The sequence below is a fragment of the Hippopotamus amphibius genome, chromosome 6, assembly GCF_030028045.1.
Source record: "Hippopotamus amphibius kiboko isolate mHipAmp2 chromosome 6, mHipAmp2.hap2, whole genome shotgun sequence".
Classification (NCBI taxonomy): Eukaryota; Metazoa; Chordata; class Mammalia; order Artiodactyla; family Hippopotamidae; genus Hippopotamus; species Hippopotamus amphibius.
Genome location: NC_080191.1, coordinates 125625878 through 125646360, shown reverse-complemented (window position 1 = coordinate 125646360; position 20483 = coordinate 125625878). Strand labels below are relative to the sequence as shown.

Here is a 20483-nt window from a genome sequence, read left to right as displayed (position 1 = left end):
TATATGCATGTTTGTAAGTAAAGAGTAATGTTTTTATAATAGGAAAAAATAAAATAATAAAGAGTAAAGATCTTAAGATTGTAATTAGTATATAATTCCTAATTATATACATAATTAGGATATATTAGTTGTCCTTCAGTGTAGAAGTATATTTTAAACAGAGCTTTTCATATTGTTCAACACTTCATTTACTTTGAGTGTTCTCTTTCAGATTCTTTCTTTGAAAATCCCTTCCTTTATCTCCTTCCTTAGTATTGATTGCTATGATGTTTCCTATAGGCACACAGTTGAAAACTTTTGCCCTAGGAATGTCACAGCCTGTTAACTTTTTTATAAACAGAAAATACAGTAATTTTTATACTCTATATCAGTAGCATTGTCTTAAAATCACTTTCATAGTACTCATTCTTCAAGATGGAGAGAAATGCTGTCCTTTAAAAAGTTTGTAAGAGTGTATTTCTCTTATCACATTATCAACAATACTGAATATTTTCACATTTTCAAAATCAGTAAAACCGGCAAAAGTTAGACTACAAAAAAATCAGAAAGAATGCGTTGCAAAGATGTAGTAAACGTTAATGACAAATCTGAGAAAAAATTCTGAACATAAAGTTGTGATACTGTTCCTATAAACCACATGAAAAGAAATTTAAAAACTAGCAAACAAAAATGGGCACATGCCAAACAGGCAGTTCACAGAAATGGAGCTGAAAATGACTTTTAAGCATATAATAAAAACTGCTCAAGATGTGGAAAGTAAAACTGAAATGTTTCACCCTTCAGATTGACAATGACAAAAATTTTGATAGAACAGTATTAGGAATGTGACACATTTTTATCTGGAATGTGAATTGATTCAGATTCTTGGAGATGAGTTGGACAATATATGTCAAGATAAAAATGTTCAAAAGTTTTATCCAGCATTTCTGCTTCCAGGGATTCAATACACAGGTGCACAGAGATGTATATATAAGTTTATTTTAGCATTGTTTTTAATGGCATACATTTGGGGACAATTTAAATTTTTTTCAAGCAGCCAGTTGAACTGTGGTACAGCCTTTAAAAAATTAAGGTTATATGTATTGAAATGTAATCAACATCAATTATTTAATAAATGAAAAAACAAGATACAAAACAGAATGTAGGAAACTGCTGTTTGCATTGAAAGGCATATATATTAGTTTGTTTTTGCTTAAAAAACCTCTTGGAAGACACAAAAACTCTAGTATCTGTGGCTGCCTTTTGGGAAGGGAAATGCAGATCTAGGTAGGAAGGATCCTTTTTGTGATATAAATATATGTACTTTTGCAGATAACATACTTTAAAATGGCTATTTTTATACATGTAAGGTTTCTTATCAAAATGATTTAATTGTAGGTCACATGACATCCTGTTTTGTTACAGTTTTTAATACTAGAAGACTAGCCAGAAAATGACATAATAAGATATTATCTGGCAGTCTTTCAGGTATCATGATTGACATGGTAATGGTTCCTAAAATGTATTAGATAAACATCATGATTATATTATTCTTCTGAAATTTTTTGTGCTTCAGGTAACAAAAACATGCCTCCTCTGAAGTCTAAAATGGAGAGACCTGATATTCTCTTTAAAAAAATTAAGCTAATATGCTTAATAAAAGTTATCTATCAGCTGCAACTATCAGTTTGCTCCGACTTAATCTAATTCTTTTGTTTTTAAATAAAGCCAAATAACCAACCTCCTACTAAAAAGAAGGAAATATCCTTCCATAGAACTTTTGTTGTTTCAGCCATACCATGGTGTGACTAAAATAAGAAAAATGTTTATATAAATTAGAAAAACATAGTATAAATTGATTAGATTTTGCCAACATTTTCATTTGTTCATAGTAAAGATTAAACGTTGTTTCTCTCAAGTTTCTTGTAAGATTAATGTCATGCAGATATATAATTAAATATATATTCCACGTATAGTTCTAATGAAATATTTCATGTATCTCTCTCTGTTACTTCTACTGCATGTTTTATTCCAAAATAACAGACCTAAGTTTATCTTGTTAGTGCAGGCCTCTGTAATTGCTTTTTGAATAGGATAGTTTCTTAATTCCGGCCCACAAAACAGCAATCTATTAAATTGCCAAGGTGTGGTGCAGGAATAACAGAATCCTTCACAATCATCAGATTTTAGTCCATCATACTAAGCCTACTCAACTATCCAGTTCCCTGGTAACTAGGAAACCCATAACACTAATCAACACAGTACACCATAGGAGACAAGATTTTGGCTTCAAGTCTATGAAGAGAATTGTGCTTGGATGGGTGTGTAAACTTTTCATCTTTAGTGAACCTGAGGTCTTTTTAGTTAAATTTACTATAAGAGAGTAGATTGTCAGTTCAATTTATTTTTATTATTTTTTTATTTCAGATTATAAAATCTATTATACATTTCTTGTAGAAAATTTAAAAAGGAAATATTTATATTTTAGCATATTCTCTAGGATTTAAATACTTTTAAAAACAAAACTATCCATTTTATAATTATGCAGGTTATTGTAAGCATTTTAATTATTTTTACAAAATTATTGTGACCATATTTTTTAAAGGAATATGATTTTATAATGTTTCACTATAATATGTTTTCTTTACTATTGTGCTAAATATTTGTGTAGTTTACAGTTACTGCTGGTTCGTTCTGTACTCGTTCTATGAGAATGAGAATATATCACTTAAAAATCTTACAACATATTTTGGATTTCTCTTGAACTTTCGAGGAAATTTATTTGGTGTGGTTTGAGGAAAAAATTTAGGTGGGTATTGCATTAGTAAATTGAAGGTTTAATTGAATTTATTAAGATATGATTATTTTGGAAGATGGCTTTTCTTTGAGTGGGGAATGGATGTTATAGATCTGAAATTGAGGATGTGTTGGGGGGGTGAGGGGTATGTCAAAATCGCTTGGAAAATGGTTTAAAACCTCATAAACTTTGAGAAAAATGTCCTTGAGACTAGTGGTTCTCAGAGTGAACCAGCAGTATCAGCCTCCCCTGGCCTGATATGTTCTAAGTCATATTTGAAATAGTTCCAGATTTCTTTTATACAACTACCCTCCTCTTCGTTGAGAATTATCATATTTGATTGCTGAGGTGCAGGATTTTTATGCAGGGAGGAACTTTGGAAATCAATTTGTTCAAACTTTTATACAGATATACTTAATACATACTTGTCTGGGTGTGTTCTGTGTGTGACTGAATCTCTCTATGGAACATTTGCTTAGTTTTTCTTCAGTATCAGCGTGATGAAAATTTTGTAATGTTTACACTCATGAGAACAAACTGAACCATATTATTTAGTAATATATGTAGCAATTTTGAGTTTCTTGAATATTCTTCGTTAGAGTGTAGTGTTTAGGACAAAGGCATGTCTACATTCATTTTGGAAGTAGTAACATCAGATGATGAGCTAATAGTTGGAAAATCCCTGTTGGACCATTGCATATCCTATTAATCACCCTTTTGAAAATATCTTCTATGTTAAGTACCCTTGAATGGTACTGTAACAAAAAAATTTTTAAAACACACTTGATTTAACATCAATATTGAAAAATATTTCTTTAAAAAAAGTCTTTAGCAACTTGATCCAATTGAAAAATCTACACAAAATACCCCCTTTGTATTTGGCTATAGAAGGTGTTAATTTTTATTGTAAATATATTGTTTCAGTTGTTTTTGAATTGTTTTAACGTTGGAGGTTTATGTAATTATAAAAATTTTTAAAGAATTTTCCCAATAAGAAGTAAAACATTTGCAAATTTGATCATGTTCCTGATTTTTGAATCATTTTCTTAATTGTTTGTAATAGGTACATAAGTATATGTTTCTGTACTTGAATAATTAAATATGCACAGTAGAAAAGATATTTAATTCCTTTACTTAAAAATTGTATTTTCTACTGTATGCTAATGTGTATATATGGAATCTAGAAAAATGGTATTGATGAACCTAGTGGCAGGGCAGGAATAAAGACGCAGACATAGAGAACAGACCTGAGGATGCAGTGGGGGAAGGGAAGGCTGGGACGTACTGAAAGAGTAGCACTGACATATATACACTACCAAATGTAAAATAGATAGCTAGTGGGAAGCTGCTGCATAACACAGGGAGATCAGCTCCATGCTTTGTGACAACTTCAAGGGATGGGATAGAGGGAGGGTGGGGGGGAGGCTCAAGAGGGAGGGGATATGGGGATATGTGTATACGTATAGCTGATTCACTTTGTTGTACAGCAGAAACTAACACAACATTGTAAAGCAGTTACAATCCAATAAAGATGTATTTTAAAAAATTGTATTTTCTTCTTCAACATGAGGGAATGGAGAAAACAAGAAAATACTGGGGAATTTTGCAACTCTTTCTGAGCTGTAGGGATTCCCCTTTCCTTTTGCTTAAGCCAAGACCAGAGGGCTTCTCCTGGCCGCTCTGCATCTGGCACCTGCTGCTGTGTGTGAGGCTGCCTTGAAGTAGTATCATTCCAGGGACACCAGAGGAAAGTTAGGAAACTGATTCTGGTTTGATAGTGTTTCCCATTCTGGACTTCCTCTCCTATGCTCTTGCTACTGTTTAATTTTCAGGACCTTCAAATGCCCAATCATTCTTTCTAGGTTAATTGCATTCAGTGGTTTAGGTTTACTGAATCTGATCCAGAACTGGAACATGTGACCTCTTACGAATTTTTTTACTCTGGTTTCATGGATAATGTCTCTCCCAATTATACATATATTTCAAAAAATCTTACAAAAGGCAAGTTGAAGGGGAGCCCAGTAGAAAAGCCTACTTCTATTTTAGAGAGTAGAGGAGAGTACAGTGGTAGTAGTGGGGAGAACTAGAGAGAGCAGCAAGGTGCAGAAAGGAGTTTTCAGAGACATTTAGAATCCTAGCCTGGCCTCTGATGGTGGTGTTTTGAACTACTGTTTCCCCGTGTTATAGAACCGTGATCTTGAGCAGATTATTTAAACTCTGTGGGCTTCTGTTCCCTTACCTGTGTAATGAAAATTATAATATACATATACAGAGTTCCTGGAACCTCATAGATAATGAATAATTGATATCTAAAGCTGAAACCCAATGTCACTGAGTGTTCTGTGTATATTATGTCAGTTCATTTGAAGAATTAATTCATTAATTAATCAGTAGGTAACTCCTCAGCTCTCTATAGCTAACTGCTCCTTTAAAAAAATACTTTAAATCTTCTCTAAAAAATATGAAAATTTTTCACTTAAAAAATCCCATTTTCTGTTTGGCCTCATTCAAGGTAGTTTGGTTTTTTGTTTGTTTGTTTGTTTGACATACAATAAACTGCATATATTTAGAGTGTAAACTTTGTTTTTTTTTTTTTCTTATTAGTAATGTATATATGGCAATAACAATCTCCCAATTCATTCCCCTCCAGCTGGTTTTTTTCAGTTAATGACTTTTTTGGCAGTGTTGGGTCTTCATTGCTGCATGCAGGCTTTCTCTAATTGTGGCGAGTGGGGGCTACTCTTTGTTGTGGTGCGGGCTTCTCATTGTGGTGGCTTCTCTTGTTGTGGAGCACGGGCTCTAGGCCTGCGGGCTTCAATTGTTGCAGCACGTGGGCCCTGGAGCTTGAGGGCTTCAGTAGTTGCAGTGCAGAGGCTCCGTAGTTGTAGCTTAAAGGCTCTAGAGTGGAGGCTCAGAAGTTGTGGCTCATAGGCTTAGTTGCTCCGCAGCATGTGGGATCTTCCCAGACCCACCTGTGTTCCCTGCATTGGCAGGGGGATTCTTAACTGCTGCACCACCAGGGAAGTCCCAAGGTAATTTTAAATTGAAGTGTAACAACAGTTATCTGCTTGAGAAGTTAGAAATATGACTGGTTTACCTATGCTTTCCAGCCCTGTGGTTTAGTATTATGTACTATATAATTATATGTATATATAAAAGCATATAATATGTAAATAGTATTTTATGTTATATATGTGTGTAATATTTAAATATTTAGTAAATATAAATAACATAGTTACCTCTGCATATGAGTTTGTAGAGGTAGTATGTGGTCAAGTGAATTACATTTGTGATTTATATGGTGAGCACAATGTTATAATACTATACATAATGCAAAAGTGACAAAAATGTACAAATTCAGGGCAACTATCTCCATGTGAATTAACTAACAATCAAAAAGCTTTTAAATAAAGGAAATTTTAGAATACACAGCCTCCTTTTTTCCAGAGAAACTGATGTGTAAAGTGCATAAATCCTGTAGTCCATCATGATCTAGAGTCTGTAGGGAATTGTATTCAGAGAAAATAAAAATATACCCAGAGATGTGGAAGAATAACTCCAGCTTTTAGTGCAGATTTTCTTAAAGAATGTAGTATAGGATTTTACACAGCAATAAACTTCATTTAAACAATATTTTTTGGATACCTACCATGTGCAGGCACTGTTTTATGTACTAAGAGTACAGGAGTAAAAAAATAAAAATCTTTCTTTAGGAAACGTACCTTCTAGTTGGGGATTCCATAAAATCTAATCCTTTTGAAGGCTCTTACTTCAAGATTGTTTACTTTTTAGTGTACCTGCTAATAATTCTCTCTCTTCCTACTCTCTGTGTTTCTTTAGGAGGAGCTCACTCTCCACTGCTCTCCTTCCCCTTCTCTGCTCTCTCTCCACCATATGGCACCCCCTCCAAGCCAGAAAGGGGTTTTCTTTTTGCCCCAATGGCTTTGTTGGGCCGTAGTTGGATGGCAGAGACCTCAGTCCTCTCTTTCAAAAACATGATCTCCTTTTGGACCACTTTCCCAGGGAGAAAGTTTGGGGAAACTCATGAAAGGCATCTTTTTTTTTTTTTTGAATAAATTTATTTATTTTATTTATTTATTGGCTGCGTTGGGTCTTCGTTGCTGCACACAGGCTTTCTCTAGTTGCTACGAGCAGGGGCTACTCTTCATTGTGGTGTGTAGGCGCCTCATTGTAGTGGCTTTTCTTGTTGTGGAGCATGGGCTCTAGGCACGTGGGCTTCAATAGTTGTGGCACATGGGCTCAATAGTTGTGGCTCACGGGCTCTAGAGCACAGGCTCAATAGTTGTGGCGCATGGGCTTAGTTGCTTTGTGGCATGTGGAATCTTCCCAGACCCAGCCGTGTCCCCTGCATTGGTAGGCGGATTCTTTACTACTATGCCACCTAGGAAGTCCAAAAAGCATCTTATTCCTAAGCTCTTTTTGTATCATAAGAAATCTTGCTGCAAAATTTCTTGTGAAATGAATTCTTCACTTACCTCATTATGTTTACTAAAATACATAAGCTGATTCAATTTAAAATTTACAGCTAACGTTTTTATTATCCATGGTAACGTCACATATGTAACGTTAGTCTATAATCCACAAAACTTTTGCTGAGTAACAGAAGACAGATTAATATAAATGTATCACCATTACTGTAAAACCATTTCAAAAACTAGACCCACCCAATTATAAAATGAATTTCATATGCTAAGAGTAGCGTATTTGAACTAGTTGTTTCTGCTTCTTGATTTTACCAAGTCTATTACCAGAGTTGCTGTGCCTTACAAAGTGAAAAAGGAGCTCATTAAATTGTACATACAGTTGACCCTTGAACAACACAGGTTTTGAAGAGTGAGGATCCACTTATACGCAGATTTTTTTTCTGAATAGGAGCTATAGTACCACATGACCTGAAATTGGTTCAGTCCGCTGATGTGAACCAGGGATAAGAGGACCAACTGTAAAGTTATAGGTGGATTTTAGACTGCTGAGGATCAGCATCCTTAACCCCTGTTGTTCAGGGTTAACTGTATGTTTCTATTTTCAACTCTACCGTACCTAAAAGGCAAATATTGAACAGTTCTGGTATGGCCAAAAGGCAGGCAGCTGCACTGGGTAAAAGGAAGGCACAGGGAAATTGGATCACCAGTCAGATGCTGCCAGAACTTCTTGCTAACTCTGCAGCCTTGAAGAGCCTTTTGATAACTTCTCTGTGCCTCAATTTCCACCTCCGTTATAATATCTCTTCTATAAAGCGTTCTATGAAATTAGTATTTGTAAACTGCCTATGAAGATGTTTTTAAAGTATTTTTGTTGAATACAAGTTAAACATAGAAAGGGATAATCAATAAAGGGAGATCTGATTTGACATATTGGCCACAAAATAACAATCAGTTTTTGGGCATCCAGTCTCTTTCATCTATCAGTATAAAGCTAAGAAATGTAAAAAGAAAAATAAATAAAAGAACACATAATACGTCTAGTGAATTTACTGCAAAGATCTAGTTAAACTCTAAGTGTATGAGATTTGGGTGGGATCAGAGGCCATATTTCAGATACCACTGTCAAATCTGATTTGAACTAGTTTGTTCTTCAGCAGTGATTTCAAGGAGGCTACCCCTAAACATGTGTGTTAATTCAGATTTTATCTCTTTCAAAAAAATAGTCACCTAACTATTATAATATTCAACCCAGAATCCACAGGCAAGCTAAATTAGAAACACAATGCATCTGTTGCTTTTAAACCTCCAATATGGGGCTGTTTCCCTAGGCAGCCCTTAAATTTCCATTTGTCTTTATCTTGCTTCGTTTGAAGAAATGAATAAAAATTTTATATGTTTTAGTTAGCAGTTGGTATTTAAAGGGTCACTTATAAAAGGAGGATTCAAGAATCCTTTTGAATATAAGTAAAAGTTCCTGAGTACCTACTGTTTTGTAATACTTTTGCACTAGTGATTCTTTAAAATCTATTAAGCCACCATATCAGTTGAACTTTCTTTCAAAAAGCACATTATTATTTTTAATATTTAAGAATTATATTTAATGGTATGGTAATACAAAAGAAAATTTTCCTTAGCATACAGAAAAAGTTTAAAGGAATATAATATTTAATATTGAGATGGTCACTCAGATATGATTTAGGTTTAAACTGAAGAAGCCTTGCTAGAAAGAAGAGAGCAAAATGTTCCCTAAATTGCAAAAAATATTCACCTATAGAACATGAATCCCTCTTAAATTGTTTTATCATAAGGGAATGACCAGAGGTATGTGCAAATGTTTATGTAAATGGGAATTTTTATAGCATTGTTCATAATACCAGAAAAGTGTAAACAATAAAAATGCAATAGTTTGAATAAATTAAGGTACAGTCATTGGTATCTTACCTTTAAACAAATATATTTATTATTCACACAGTATTTCTGAAATGTGACAAAGATGATAACCTTTAGTGTAATTTTAATTTTCTGCTCTTTTTAAAGTCTATTACTAAATAAATCCATTCATCTTAAAAATATAACATTATTAATGTCACTATCCTAAACTAGAAGCAAATCCTGCTGACACTTAAGCTGTGCTCTACTCATTTGTCTTTCATTTAGCTACAAATACCAAAAAAAAAGCCCTCCAGCAGTGTCTCCATTTTCTTTCTCCTAGTTCTTTCCAATTTGAAATTTCTTACAAAAACAATGCTCATAAAATCATATGTGCTAGAACTGTTACCAACCCAGGTCCTCAGACTCTTTAATCAATAGAAATTGATAAGAGGCCAAACAAGAAACTCAGGCAGGGCTTTATGGGGGCTTGTACTACAGCACGAGGGAGTGAGAACAAGAAACAGGTGTCCTTGCTCCTTTCTCGAGGAGGGGCAGGCTGGTTCCTTAAATGGGGTGAGGGTAGGACGGATCAGTGGGTTGGGCGGGAGGCGTAGCTTAGGTGGTCTTCCACCTGCTTGGTGGTGCTGTGTGCAGGCACGGTGCACAGCATCTGCTTTTGCTCTCGGCACCTCAGAAATGGGGGTTGGTTTGTGGCCTTTTTGTATCTTATTGCTCATAATTGCCCCACTGTGCATGTGTATGGTTATTTTCAGTCCCTTTTAGTTTCTTTGTATTCTGTTGTTTGAGGAGAGGAGGGTCCCCGGGCCCAGCTTATCTCAGAAGCATGCTGTCTGATAGTAGGAGATGGGAGTGTTTGGTGTCAGCCTGGAACGCAGCATGAAGTCTTACCCGTGGTTGCTCAGCAATGCATGTTAAATGACTGAATGACAGACAGCACTTTTTCTAATACTGTATGTGAATATGGACATTTATTCTTTGTCTCTTAACCAGTTATTTTACCTAGTGAAATGATAGTAATGATACATATTTGTGGAGGATTTGCTCTGTGCTGGACACTGTGTTCATTGCTGTCCAGGTGTAACTCTTTTAGTCTTCATAACAGTTCTGTGAGGTGGGTCCAGCTGTCATCATGCCCATGGCACACAGCATAACTGAAGAACAGAATGGTTACTCGAGGTCACAGAGCTATTGGAGACAGACCTGGGATCAGTTTGTCTGTCTGAATCACTGTCCATACTGTCTGAAGTGCGCTGACATATACTGTTTACCAGTTACCCAGTCTTTTGCCCTCCTCCAGGTATCCTACCTTGTGTACAAAGGATATCATCTCCTAATGGCTACATATTAAACCCAAATAGGGGACTGTGGTAGATGGACTGGGACCTTACAAGAACTAGCTGTATTTCCTGCCGCTACTTAGAAAGTGAAGAAGTTGTACGGACAGAGACTTCTTGCTTTCTTTTCTCTCCTCTCACAGCTGAAGGCACTGAAAACAGGCAGAGCCCAAGGTTTTAGATTTCATATACAGGTTTCCAAGCCTTGTGCCTAAAGAATTGCAAGATTCTCATGTGCCCGGAGTCTCTTTTGCCAAGAGACCAGGACAGATTCTAGTAAATACTCAACCGCAAAGAGCTGATTGTCTCTTTCAGTTTTGTGATTGAATATCCATGGTATGGCTCCAGGGCTTGTGGTTTTATTGAACTTTGCTAGTCTGTTGCTGTTTACAAAGGTGAAATTGAAGCATAAGCATATAACAACAGCTGCAGTGTTTGTTGCAGCAAGTGATATCCAGGTAAATACTCTCTTGCTGTGAGATGCCAATTAAGATATCAGGCTGCTTTGCACAGCAGCAAACCACAGCTTCCCCAACCTCATCCTGTCTAGCCTGTGTCTCCTTTCCCTCTTAATTACATTTCAGTTGGCTTAGATTCCCCTGTATGTAACCTAAGGCTTGAAAATGCCAAGGCTTCTGCAATTAAGAGTTCTCTGGACCATGTAATGCTAACCTATTACGGAGACACGGCTCAGTTTTCTGATTTCCATTTGAAAGCCAAAAGTCAGTCTTTCTTCAGTGTATTTGCCATGGATATATGAATGCGTGGATGAATAGATAGCTGGATAAATGGATGGATAGATAGCTACATAATGTAGAGTGGTGAAAAAAAAGAAACTAGTGGCCCGTTTTTACTAAAGCACTTAATAATCTATTCTAATTACTTTCCATCACAGTTATTTGACAGTTTGCAATATCCATGTTTAATGTAGAAAGGAATAACAGATGTTTAGTTAGAAAGTTACGTTCAACATGTAACTGTCAGATGGTTCTTTTTTATTGTGAAACAATGTCATACATACAGATATGCATATATAAACATATATGTACTGTTTAAAAACTAGTAACAACCCATCACCCCTGTTTCACCACCCTGTTAGAACTAGAACATTAGCAGGACCTTCAAGCCCCTTGAGGGCCAGAGCTAAACACTTGCCCCACATCATTTTCTTCCACATGTAACCATTTTCCTAAATTTTGCCATTTTCCTGAATTTTGTGTTATTAATTCCCTAACTTTTCTTTAAAGTTTTCCCCATACATGTATCAGAAAAAAAGTGTTTTGTCTCATTTTCCTGCTTTTGAACATTCTTAAATGGATTCATATATGTTCTTCTATGACTGCTTTTGTTTTTTTGTTCAGTGTTGTAATTTTGAGGTCATCTCTGTTGATGGGTTGGGCTGTACTTTGTTTTTACTACAGTATACTATTATATCATATAAGTATACCAGGATTTATTTATCCAGTGTACCATTGATGGACATTGGAAATGTTTTTAGTTTCTTTTAATATGAACAGTGTGTCAAGAACATTCTCGTATATAACCTGTGTATACACGTGCAGTCACTTGAGAGTATATTCCTAGGAATGTCCAGAATTTAAGGTTCTAGGAAGGTATGGACATTTTCCTAAACACCAGATATTATCATTATTAAAGGAATAGGACCAATTCCTGGAACTCTTGGTTGGCCTGCAGTTCGGTCTGGATTTGCTGTGTGCCCCAGAAAGCTGCTTTTACTTTTAAGACACATAGGACATTGTACAACTAACTCCAGCTCCGTAGAGGGAGAGGAAATGGTCCAAGACTGGTAGAATTCTGACCCAGGCTTGGCAAGAGGTTAGAAGATGCATACTGGCTTATGCCATGGTGACATTCCTGGTTCAACTCAGTATCCGTATTGACTACTCGCTCATATAGTGTTCTAGTGCTTCTTTGGTGTACCTACTCTGTATCAGTGATTTCTGTTCCACTTGAAAAACACAAATGATCACATTCTGTACTCATTGGGAAGAACATGGACTTGGGATTTAGAAGTACTTGAGTTTAGCAGTGTTGGCCATTTATGTATTAGATGTTTTTGTTTTTTCCACTATTACACTTTTGTTTACTTTTTGTTTTTAATTTCTATTTTATATTGGAGTATGGTTGATTATCATTGTTGTGTTAGTTTCAGGTGTACAGCAGAGTGATTCAGTTACATGTACACATGTATCCTTTTTTAAATTCTTTTCTCATTTAGTTTATTACAGAGTAATATTTTTTAGATGCCACATATAAGCGTTATAATATGGTATTTGTCTTTCTCTGTCTGACTTACTTCACATAGTATGGTAATCTCCAGGTCCATCCATGGTGCTGCAGATGGCATTATTTCATTCTTTTTAATAGATGAATAATATTCCATTTCATGTATGTACCACATCTTCTTTATCCATTCATCTGTCAGTAGACATTTAGGTTGCTTCCATGTCTTGGCTATTGTAAATAGTGCTACAGTGAACATTGGGGTGCATGTATCTTTTTGAATTATTGTTTTCTGCGGATATGTGCCCAGGAGTGGGATTGCTGGATCATTTGGTAAGCTCTATTTTCAGTTTTTTAAGAACCCTCCATACTGTTCTCCATAGTGGCTGTACCAATTTATATCCCCACCAACAGTGTAGGAGGGTTCCCTTTTCTCCACACCCCCTCCAGCATTTATTGTTTGTAGACTTTGATGATGGCCATTCTGACTGGTATGAAGTGATAACTGATTGTAGTTTTGATTTGCGTTTCTCTAATAATTAACAATATTAAGCACCTTTTCATGTGCCTTTGGCCATCTGTATGTCTTCTTTGGAGAAATGTCTGTTGAGATCTTTTGCCCATTTTTTGCCGGGGTTTTTTTTTTTTTAGTTAATTAATTTATGTGTTTTATTTGGTTGGGCCGGGTCTTAGTTGCAGCAGGCGGGCTCCTTTAGTTGTGGCACATGGGCTTCTTAGTTGTGGCATGTGAACTCTTAATTGTAGCATGCATGTGGGATTTAGTTCCCTGACCAGAGATCGAACCTGGGCCCCCTGCATTGGGAGCATGGAGTCTTAACTGCTGCACCACCAGCGAAGTCCATGTTTTTTTGATGTTTGAGCTGCATGAGCTGTTTGTAAATTTTGGAGATTAATTAATCCCTTGTTGGTCTCATGGTTTGCAAATATTTTCTCCCATTTTGTGGGTTGTCTTTTCATTTTGTTTGTGGTTTCTTTTGCTGTGCAAATGGGAGATAATATATGAAAAGTGCTCTGCCTTTTCCTGACATTTGATAAACATTCAGCATTATTATAGCTTTTATTGATGTTTTCTCCTTGTTATTTGTCAACGTTCAGAACTCAGAAACCTGAAATACTGAAATTCCTTTCTGTAATAATCTTTTCCCCTTGATTGAATTAATGAAATCAATAAACTCTCTCCCCCACCCCTTGTTTCAGATATCATCTCAACTTCTAGTTTACTTCTCTGAGTTATTCTCATAATGTTCACGTACACATGTTCTTGATTTAAATGGTTTAACATGTCTTCTCTTGGGCTCTTCTTAAACATAACATGTCCCGATTTAAACTTTTGATTCCTGCCCTCCCCAGTCCCCATCATTTTCCCACCATCCTCCTCTCTAATTCAGTTAATGGCATCACCATCAACTCAAGTATCCTGGCTTAAAAAGTGAGACTCATCCTTGACTCCTCTCTTTACTTAGTCCATCAGCAACTCCTGTAGGTTCTGCTTCCAAGTCTTGTTACGCATCTGACCACATCTGACCCTCTCTAGTGTCACCTCCCCAGTCTAAGCCAGCATCACCTCCTACCTGGATTACTGCTGCCATCCCTCCCACACTGCTTCTGCTCCTGCCCCTCACGATAAAGTTTCAATCAGATCCAGTCACTCCATTGATTAAAGTCTTCTGAAGACCCCCACCTGCAATTACAACAGATTCCAAACATTTTGCCATGAGTTTCAGGTGTGATCAGACCTCTGTCTCCACCTCTGACCTCAGTTCTCTTCTTTTCTTGTGTCCCAGTCACACCTGACCTTTTTCTCTCCCTTGAGTATCCTAAGCTCATTGCCATCTCAGCACCTTTGCACTTACTTTCTTGTTTTTCTGGAACTCACTTGCCACATTTTTAGTGTAATGTCTCCTTTCATAGTTCAGATAGCTGAAAGGTCATCCCCTGAGAGAGGCTTTCCCTGACCCTGCTGGAGCTCCTCATCCATCTTTTTCTTAAACCTTTTATCCTGTTTCCTTTGTAACTGTTCTATCTAAATTTAATCTTAAATATTTGTTGACTCCACTAGACTGTTCCACTCCACTAGAATATAATCTCCACTAGAATATAATCTCCACTAGAATATAATCTCCAGCAGAGTGTCCATCTGGTTTACTGCTGTGTTTTCAACATCTATAATAGTTCCTGGTACATAATAGATGCTCAGGAAACATTTGTTGAATTAATGAAGGAATGAAAGAAAGGGAACTGGAGACTAAAAGAATCACAGAAGTTGTTACAAGTATCACTAAATAACAATAGTAACTATATATATATTTTTAAGGTATGAAATGTGGTTTTTTTTCAGGATTAATTGGAATTCTTCAAAATGTCAGGTAAGTTTTTGTGAATAAATTTTAATATGCTTTATTTTCAAATGTGAACTATTATTCCTTTCCTTAAAAAATCTAGTTTATTTCATTTTGAAGTTACTTATTGTTGTTTAATATTTGAAGAATATATATATACACACATTTATTCATTTATATATATGGACATTCCTCTTTATCTTTGACAGAAAAGGATTAAAAGGGGTTTATATTGGCATATAGGTGCTGAAGAAATCTCCTGAGTATGTGGGGGGAAATTAGGTAAAGGAAAAACACAGGTAGGAGAGTAAGTCTGCCAAGAGAGGTAATAGTAATAAAAAACCTGTGATGACAGCTTGCCTTTACTGAAGAAGGTTCAAAAGTAAGCCCTGCTTTTTCAGCAATGTAGGAAATGGTATAAAGAGAGAAACAGCACATGTATGGGATTTGTGTTTCTTATGAGATAAAAGTCAACCAGTTAAGAGATTCAGGACTACCTTATAGTGAGTAATTTCTCTAATTTCAACAAGAGGACAAGTTATAACATAATGAAAAGTACCTCAGTAACTCCCTCTCAGCAATTACAGTGAGGTTGCTTTTAGGCAGAATATGGTAAAAATGTGATTCCCTGGAGATGTAGACTAAACCACCTGTAACTGAGTTGTGTATAGCATCACTGCTTTTTGAACCATTAAGTATTCATCATGTTATGTTTTGAATTTATTTGAACACAGCTATTTTCCAAAAAGGATTCAGGAATAAATCAGATCCACTCTATGAATGACTGTACTCTCCCTATTATGTAATAGGAAAAAGAATTTTTGCTACTGAGTAAGGAATTTATGTAGGTAGGAATAAACATCAGGTCAGTTGAACACTAGCATGAAAGCTTGTTTCTTTGATCATAACAATATAATCACTTAGTTTTATTTTTAAGTCAACATTCAGGCTAAAACTTCATCAGATATATTAATAGGTTGATGTCTAGTGTACATAATGAATTGTTTTTTATAAGAAATGAGTGTACATTGTATTGGTGATATTCATTAATGCATACCCACAAGAAAAAAAATGAGTATCTTCTGTAATCATATTATCATTCCCATTGTAAGTCATGTCCCCTTTCTCTTCCCCAAAATATAGTCCCCACAGCCCCTGAGCAACCTGCAGATGAAATGGAGAATCAGATAAAATCACCTGATCCAAGGCCTGATGCCCCTCCTGAGTACAATTCCCATTTTGTTCCAGGTAGGTTAAATATTCAGAAAGAATCTTTCCCCTCTCCAGACAACCACACTCATAGTTAAGATTGCTTTTAAAATTAACTGATTAATTTATTGAGTGATTCAGTAAATAAATATTGAATGCCTGCAGGGTGCCAAGTAGTTTACTAGATGTTAATTAGAATTATATTCCTGTCTTCATAGGATTTATAGGCAACTAAGGAGGGACGTTGTAAAAACATTGATGGCATTCTCTTTGCTTAAATGTGAAGAGAATGTTGTAAGAGCACAGGAAGCAGTAACTGCCTCTACTGGGAATTTGAGGGAGGCACTAACTGAGGAAATCAAGTTTTACTGGCACAGTGAAGAACTTCTCAATCAAAGGGAAGGGGGAAGGGACCGTTCCTTGCAGAAAGAACAATGTGTCCAAAAGCTCAGAGTCTTGAAGGTCTGATTTGAGGCATGCAGGGGACAAACGGCAGAAGAAGTACGGAACAAGGGAAGTGAGTGGCTTTGAGTTCTGATTAAGGAGCTTGTAGTTCTGCAAATATTTTTATAAGTCTGAATACACAACTCATACTGTACTCAGGGACTCAGGAAAATAGATACGCATAAGTATTTGGGCAATATGTAATTTTTTAAAAATCAAAGATACCCTTACTTTTGACTAAGGAAGTCGTTTTAATCAGGATTATATTCAAATACATTTTAGTGATTTAGAAAATCATACGGTGTAATGATATTTCTTTAAATACATATTTAAGTGTTTGCTTAGAGGTAGACACCAGTAAGTTAGGCTGTGAAAGAGCAGAAGAAACCCCAGTATCCACAGGATGATGGCAAGGATGTTGTCTTGGCTCCAGACAGATGATCCATGGAACTCAGGTAGCCTCTGCCCCTGCAGTGTTTCCTTCTCCCCTTTCCCTCACGTGTACGTATGTTAGGTGAATCTGATCCAGTATAACGCCTCATTATGGCTTAACCCCTGCCAAACCCAAGTTTTTGACAACCGTATATTATAATATCCCTATATCTGACCATTTCTCTGTATTTTATGTCAGTGGCTATCAACATTATCTACATAATCTATCTTATATTCACCAGTAACTCTGTATCCAAGAACCTAGGTTCTACTAGAACAGAAACTCCACCATATCTAAGACGTAAAGATTGGTTATAAATCATGTTCTGCTCACCTGGGAAAGTGTCTGTCTGTTCCTTTCTGTATCAAAAAATTAGCGAGAGAGCCAGGATACAGCCTTCAAATTAAAGGGCTAGGCAAGTTGAAAAATATTATGATGCAGAGCATACAACCAAAGAAGTTTCAGTTATGAAAATCAGCAACAAAAATTCACTGTGATCACCATCTAGTGGCTGAACTATATACTTATTTTTACTGCTGCAAATTATGTTCCCTTAATTCACATTAAGGAACTCGAAATACTGTACTTGAAATTTTAGCTTTAATGAATTTCTTTAAATTCAATTATATAATTCTACTTGCATTATATTACTGGATATTTGTCCCCACTGAAAATAAATTTGGCCCAAATATGTTTAATAGAATAGTTAGTAAAGAAGCCTTTGTTCTTTGTAGTCTATTTAAAGAGGAAATGACGCACTTTTTTGAAATGAAAAAAGGATGATAAACTAAGAAAACACAAATCCCATAAAGCAGTATTGCTCACACTGGTATTGGTAGGACAATGCTCCAGAGCTCTTTATTTAAATACGTGTGGGACACTGTAGTTACACAGAGTTAAACCTGTTTTGTCGTGTTTTCCTGCAGAACAATGAGAACCCTTCATGGCAACTTTAAAGCTTGAAAGAGAGTATAAAACATACACCATTTCCCACACATAATTAGATTATGTTTTTTCTTCACGTCTGTTAACAGCTCTGAATAATACCTACTTATAACAAAAATCATTTGATTACATACATTTGTATGTAATTTTTTTAGAAATATAGTCTCTGTACTGAATAGCACCATAATCGAAATTGTAATTTTCTTTCGACTTACTGATCCTCAAATTTTATTCCATGAGGTACTTTTATCTTAAAATCTCATGGTTAATACCATAAAAATTAATCATCACCTCATTGAAATGATATGTTAGTGTTTTTGAGAACATTTATGTGACTTTTTGGTGCATTGTTGTTTTTTAATAATAGCTCTAAAAAAAAAAGGAGAGGAAAAAAAAGGAGAGGGATCTCTGAGATCCAGTCCAATTTGGGTACTCTTAAACGCAATTCTTAAAGGAAGTAAACTATATTCTTCACAGCAAACTGAAACATGAAGTTTCCTCCATTTGTTCTAAAGACATTAGCACTTTATTTTCCTCACTTTGCTCTAATTAGACATTGTTTCTAGTTACCGTTGTTTTTCCTTTAGTCTCTCCTGACTCTTGGTCTCTATCAAGAGCTCTGTGTCCCCTACCCTTAAAAACGGGTATTCCCCAGAGATCCTTGGGCCGCTCCCCTGTCCAGCCCTGTCCTGCCCTGGCGTCTCTCTGGCCTCTTCCATTCACCTGTCCTTTTACACTGTCCTAAGGAATCTTGGGACTGCTCCATGCATTTGCCTTTAACCACTTATGAATCCCTTAGCCCCCACCTAAATCAGTCTCCTCTACTCGAAACTTGCATTTCCACCTGCCTGTAGACCACTTGCCCTGGGTGACCCAGGATCTCAAACTCAATGATCCTCAATGCATCTTGGCATCTTGCTCCTGAACACATGCCCTCTGTTCTTTCTCTACACTGGAGGCCTATAGGAATCCACGTCAGAAACTTGAGACTCTTTCCTCATATCCAGTCTGTTACAAAGGCAGTGTGTCTCTTAAATGTCAGCTATTGTTTCTCACTTTCTACTCTTTTCATCACAAACTTCCTTACCTCCCATCTAGACTCCTGCAGGCACCTCCAGCCTAATCTAACCTTCTCATTCATAAAGGTTCTAATTGTAAAACTGGTTACTCCACTTTACATTTTATCAGCATAAAGTTCAAGTTCTTTGCACAGAGCATAGGTCTTTCATAGTCATCACTTCCTTCCCATCTTCCTTTCTACTCTGTTTGCTAAATCTCCATACATAACCTTTACTTCTGCAGTACTGAGCTTTTCTTGTGCAGCTGCTCATTTTGTACCTGCTATATCTAAAACCTGTGCCCATACTAAAGGTGCTGACTGGGTCTAATGTGTCACCACTTACATCATAGGGTATCTCCTCTGCCTAGGTTAGTTGCCCTTCCTCTCTAACCCCTTCACATAATGTGTCTACCTGTGAATATGTTACAGATGCAGGTCTTTGGACAATTTAATCAATAGAAATTGATTAAGAGGCCAGATGTCAAATTCAAGAGTGGCTTTACTGGGACTCCTCCTACAGCACGAGGGAGTGAGAACAAGCAACAAGTGGCCTTACTCACTCCCTGAGGCAAGGGGTGAGCTGGTTCCTTAAATTGGGGGAGGGTAGGGACGGATCAGTGGGTTAGGCAGTAGGCATAGCTTAGGTGGTCTTCCCATACCCTTGGCGGTGCTGTGTGCAGGGGATCATTGCAGTACCCTGCTTTTGCATACAACTGTTCATAATATTTCCTTATGATGGATTTTAATTTCTGTAAGATTTTAGTAATGTCCCCATTTTCATCCCTGATTTATTTTTTTTTATTTATTGTCTGCATTGGGTTTTCATTGCTGCACCGGGGCTTTCTCTAGTTGCGGCAAGCAGGGGCTACTCTTCCTTGTGGTTTGTGGGCTCCTCATTGCACTGTCTTCTCTTGTTGCAGAAAACAGGTTCTCGGCACGCGGGCTTCAGTAGCTGTGGGACGCAGCCTCAGTAGTTGTGGTGCACAGGCTTAGTTGCTCCGAGGCATGTGGGATCCTCCAGGAGCAAGGATTGAGCCTCTGTCACCTGCACTGGCAGGAGGACTCCAAACCACTACACCATCTAGGAAGTCCCTTCAACCCTGATTTTAATAATTGAAGTCTATTTTTTTTCTTGGTTAGTCTGGCTTAAGGTTTCTCAATTTTGTTGATCTTTTAAAAGAACTGACTTTTGGTTTTGCTAATTTTGTCTATTGCTTTTCCGTTTTCATTTCACTAACTTCTACTTCAATATTTATTATTTCCTCTTGCTTGCTTTGGGTTTGATTTATTTCCTAGGTGGAAAGTTGGGTTACTGATCTGAGATATTTCTTTTTTAGTGT

General features: G+C 36.5%; 1 protein-coding gene across 3 annotated transcripts in view; it reads left to right on the top strand.

Moving 5' to 3' along the window:
• Nucleotides 1–20483, top strand: part of PLSCR4 (phospholipid scramblase 4) — a 36060-nt gene that overhangs the window by 3131 nt on the left and 12446 nt on the right. Inside the window, exons 2-3 of one of the 3 annotated variants that reach the window (XM_057739086.1) lie at nt 15052–15079; nt 16196–16300. In XM_057739086.1, coding sequence (XP_057595069.1) covers nt 15073–15079; nt 16196–16300 — 112 coding nt within the window. In that variant the 5' untranslated portion in view covers nt 15052–15072. Of the gene's footprint in view, nt 1–15051; nt 15080–16195; nt 16301–20159; nt 20279–20483 lie in introns of those variants that run through there. The other 2 variants (XM_057739087.1, XM_057739088.1) reach the window with 2 other exon arrangements.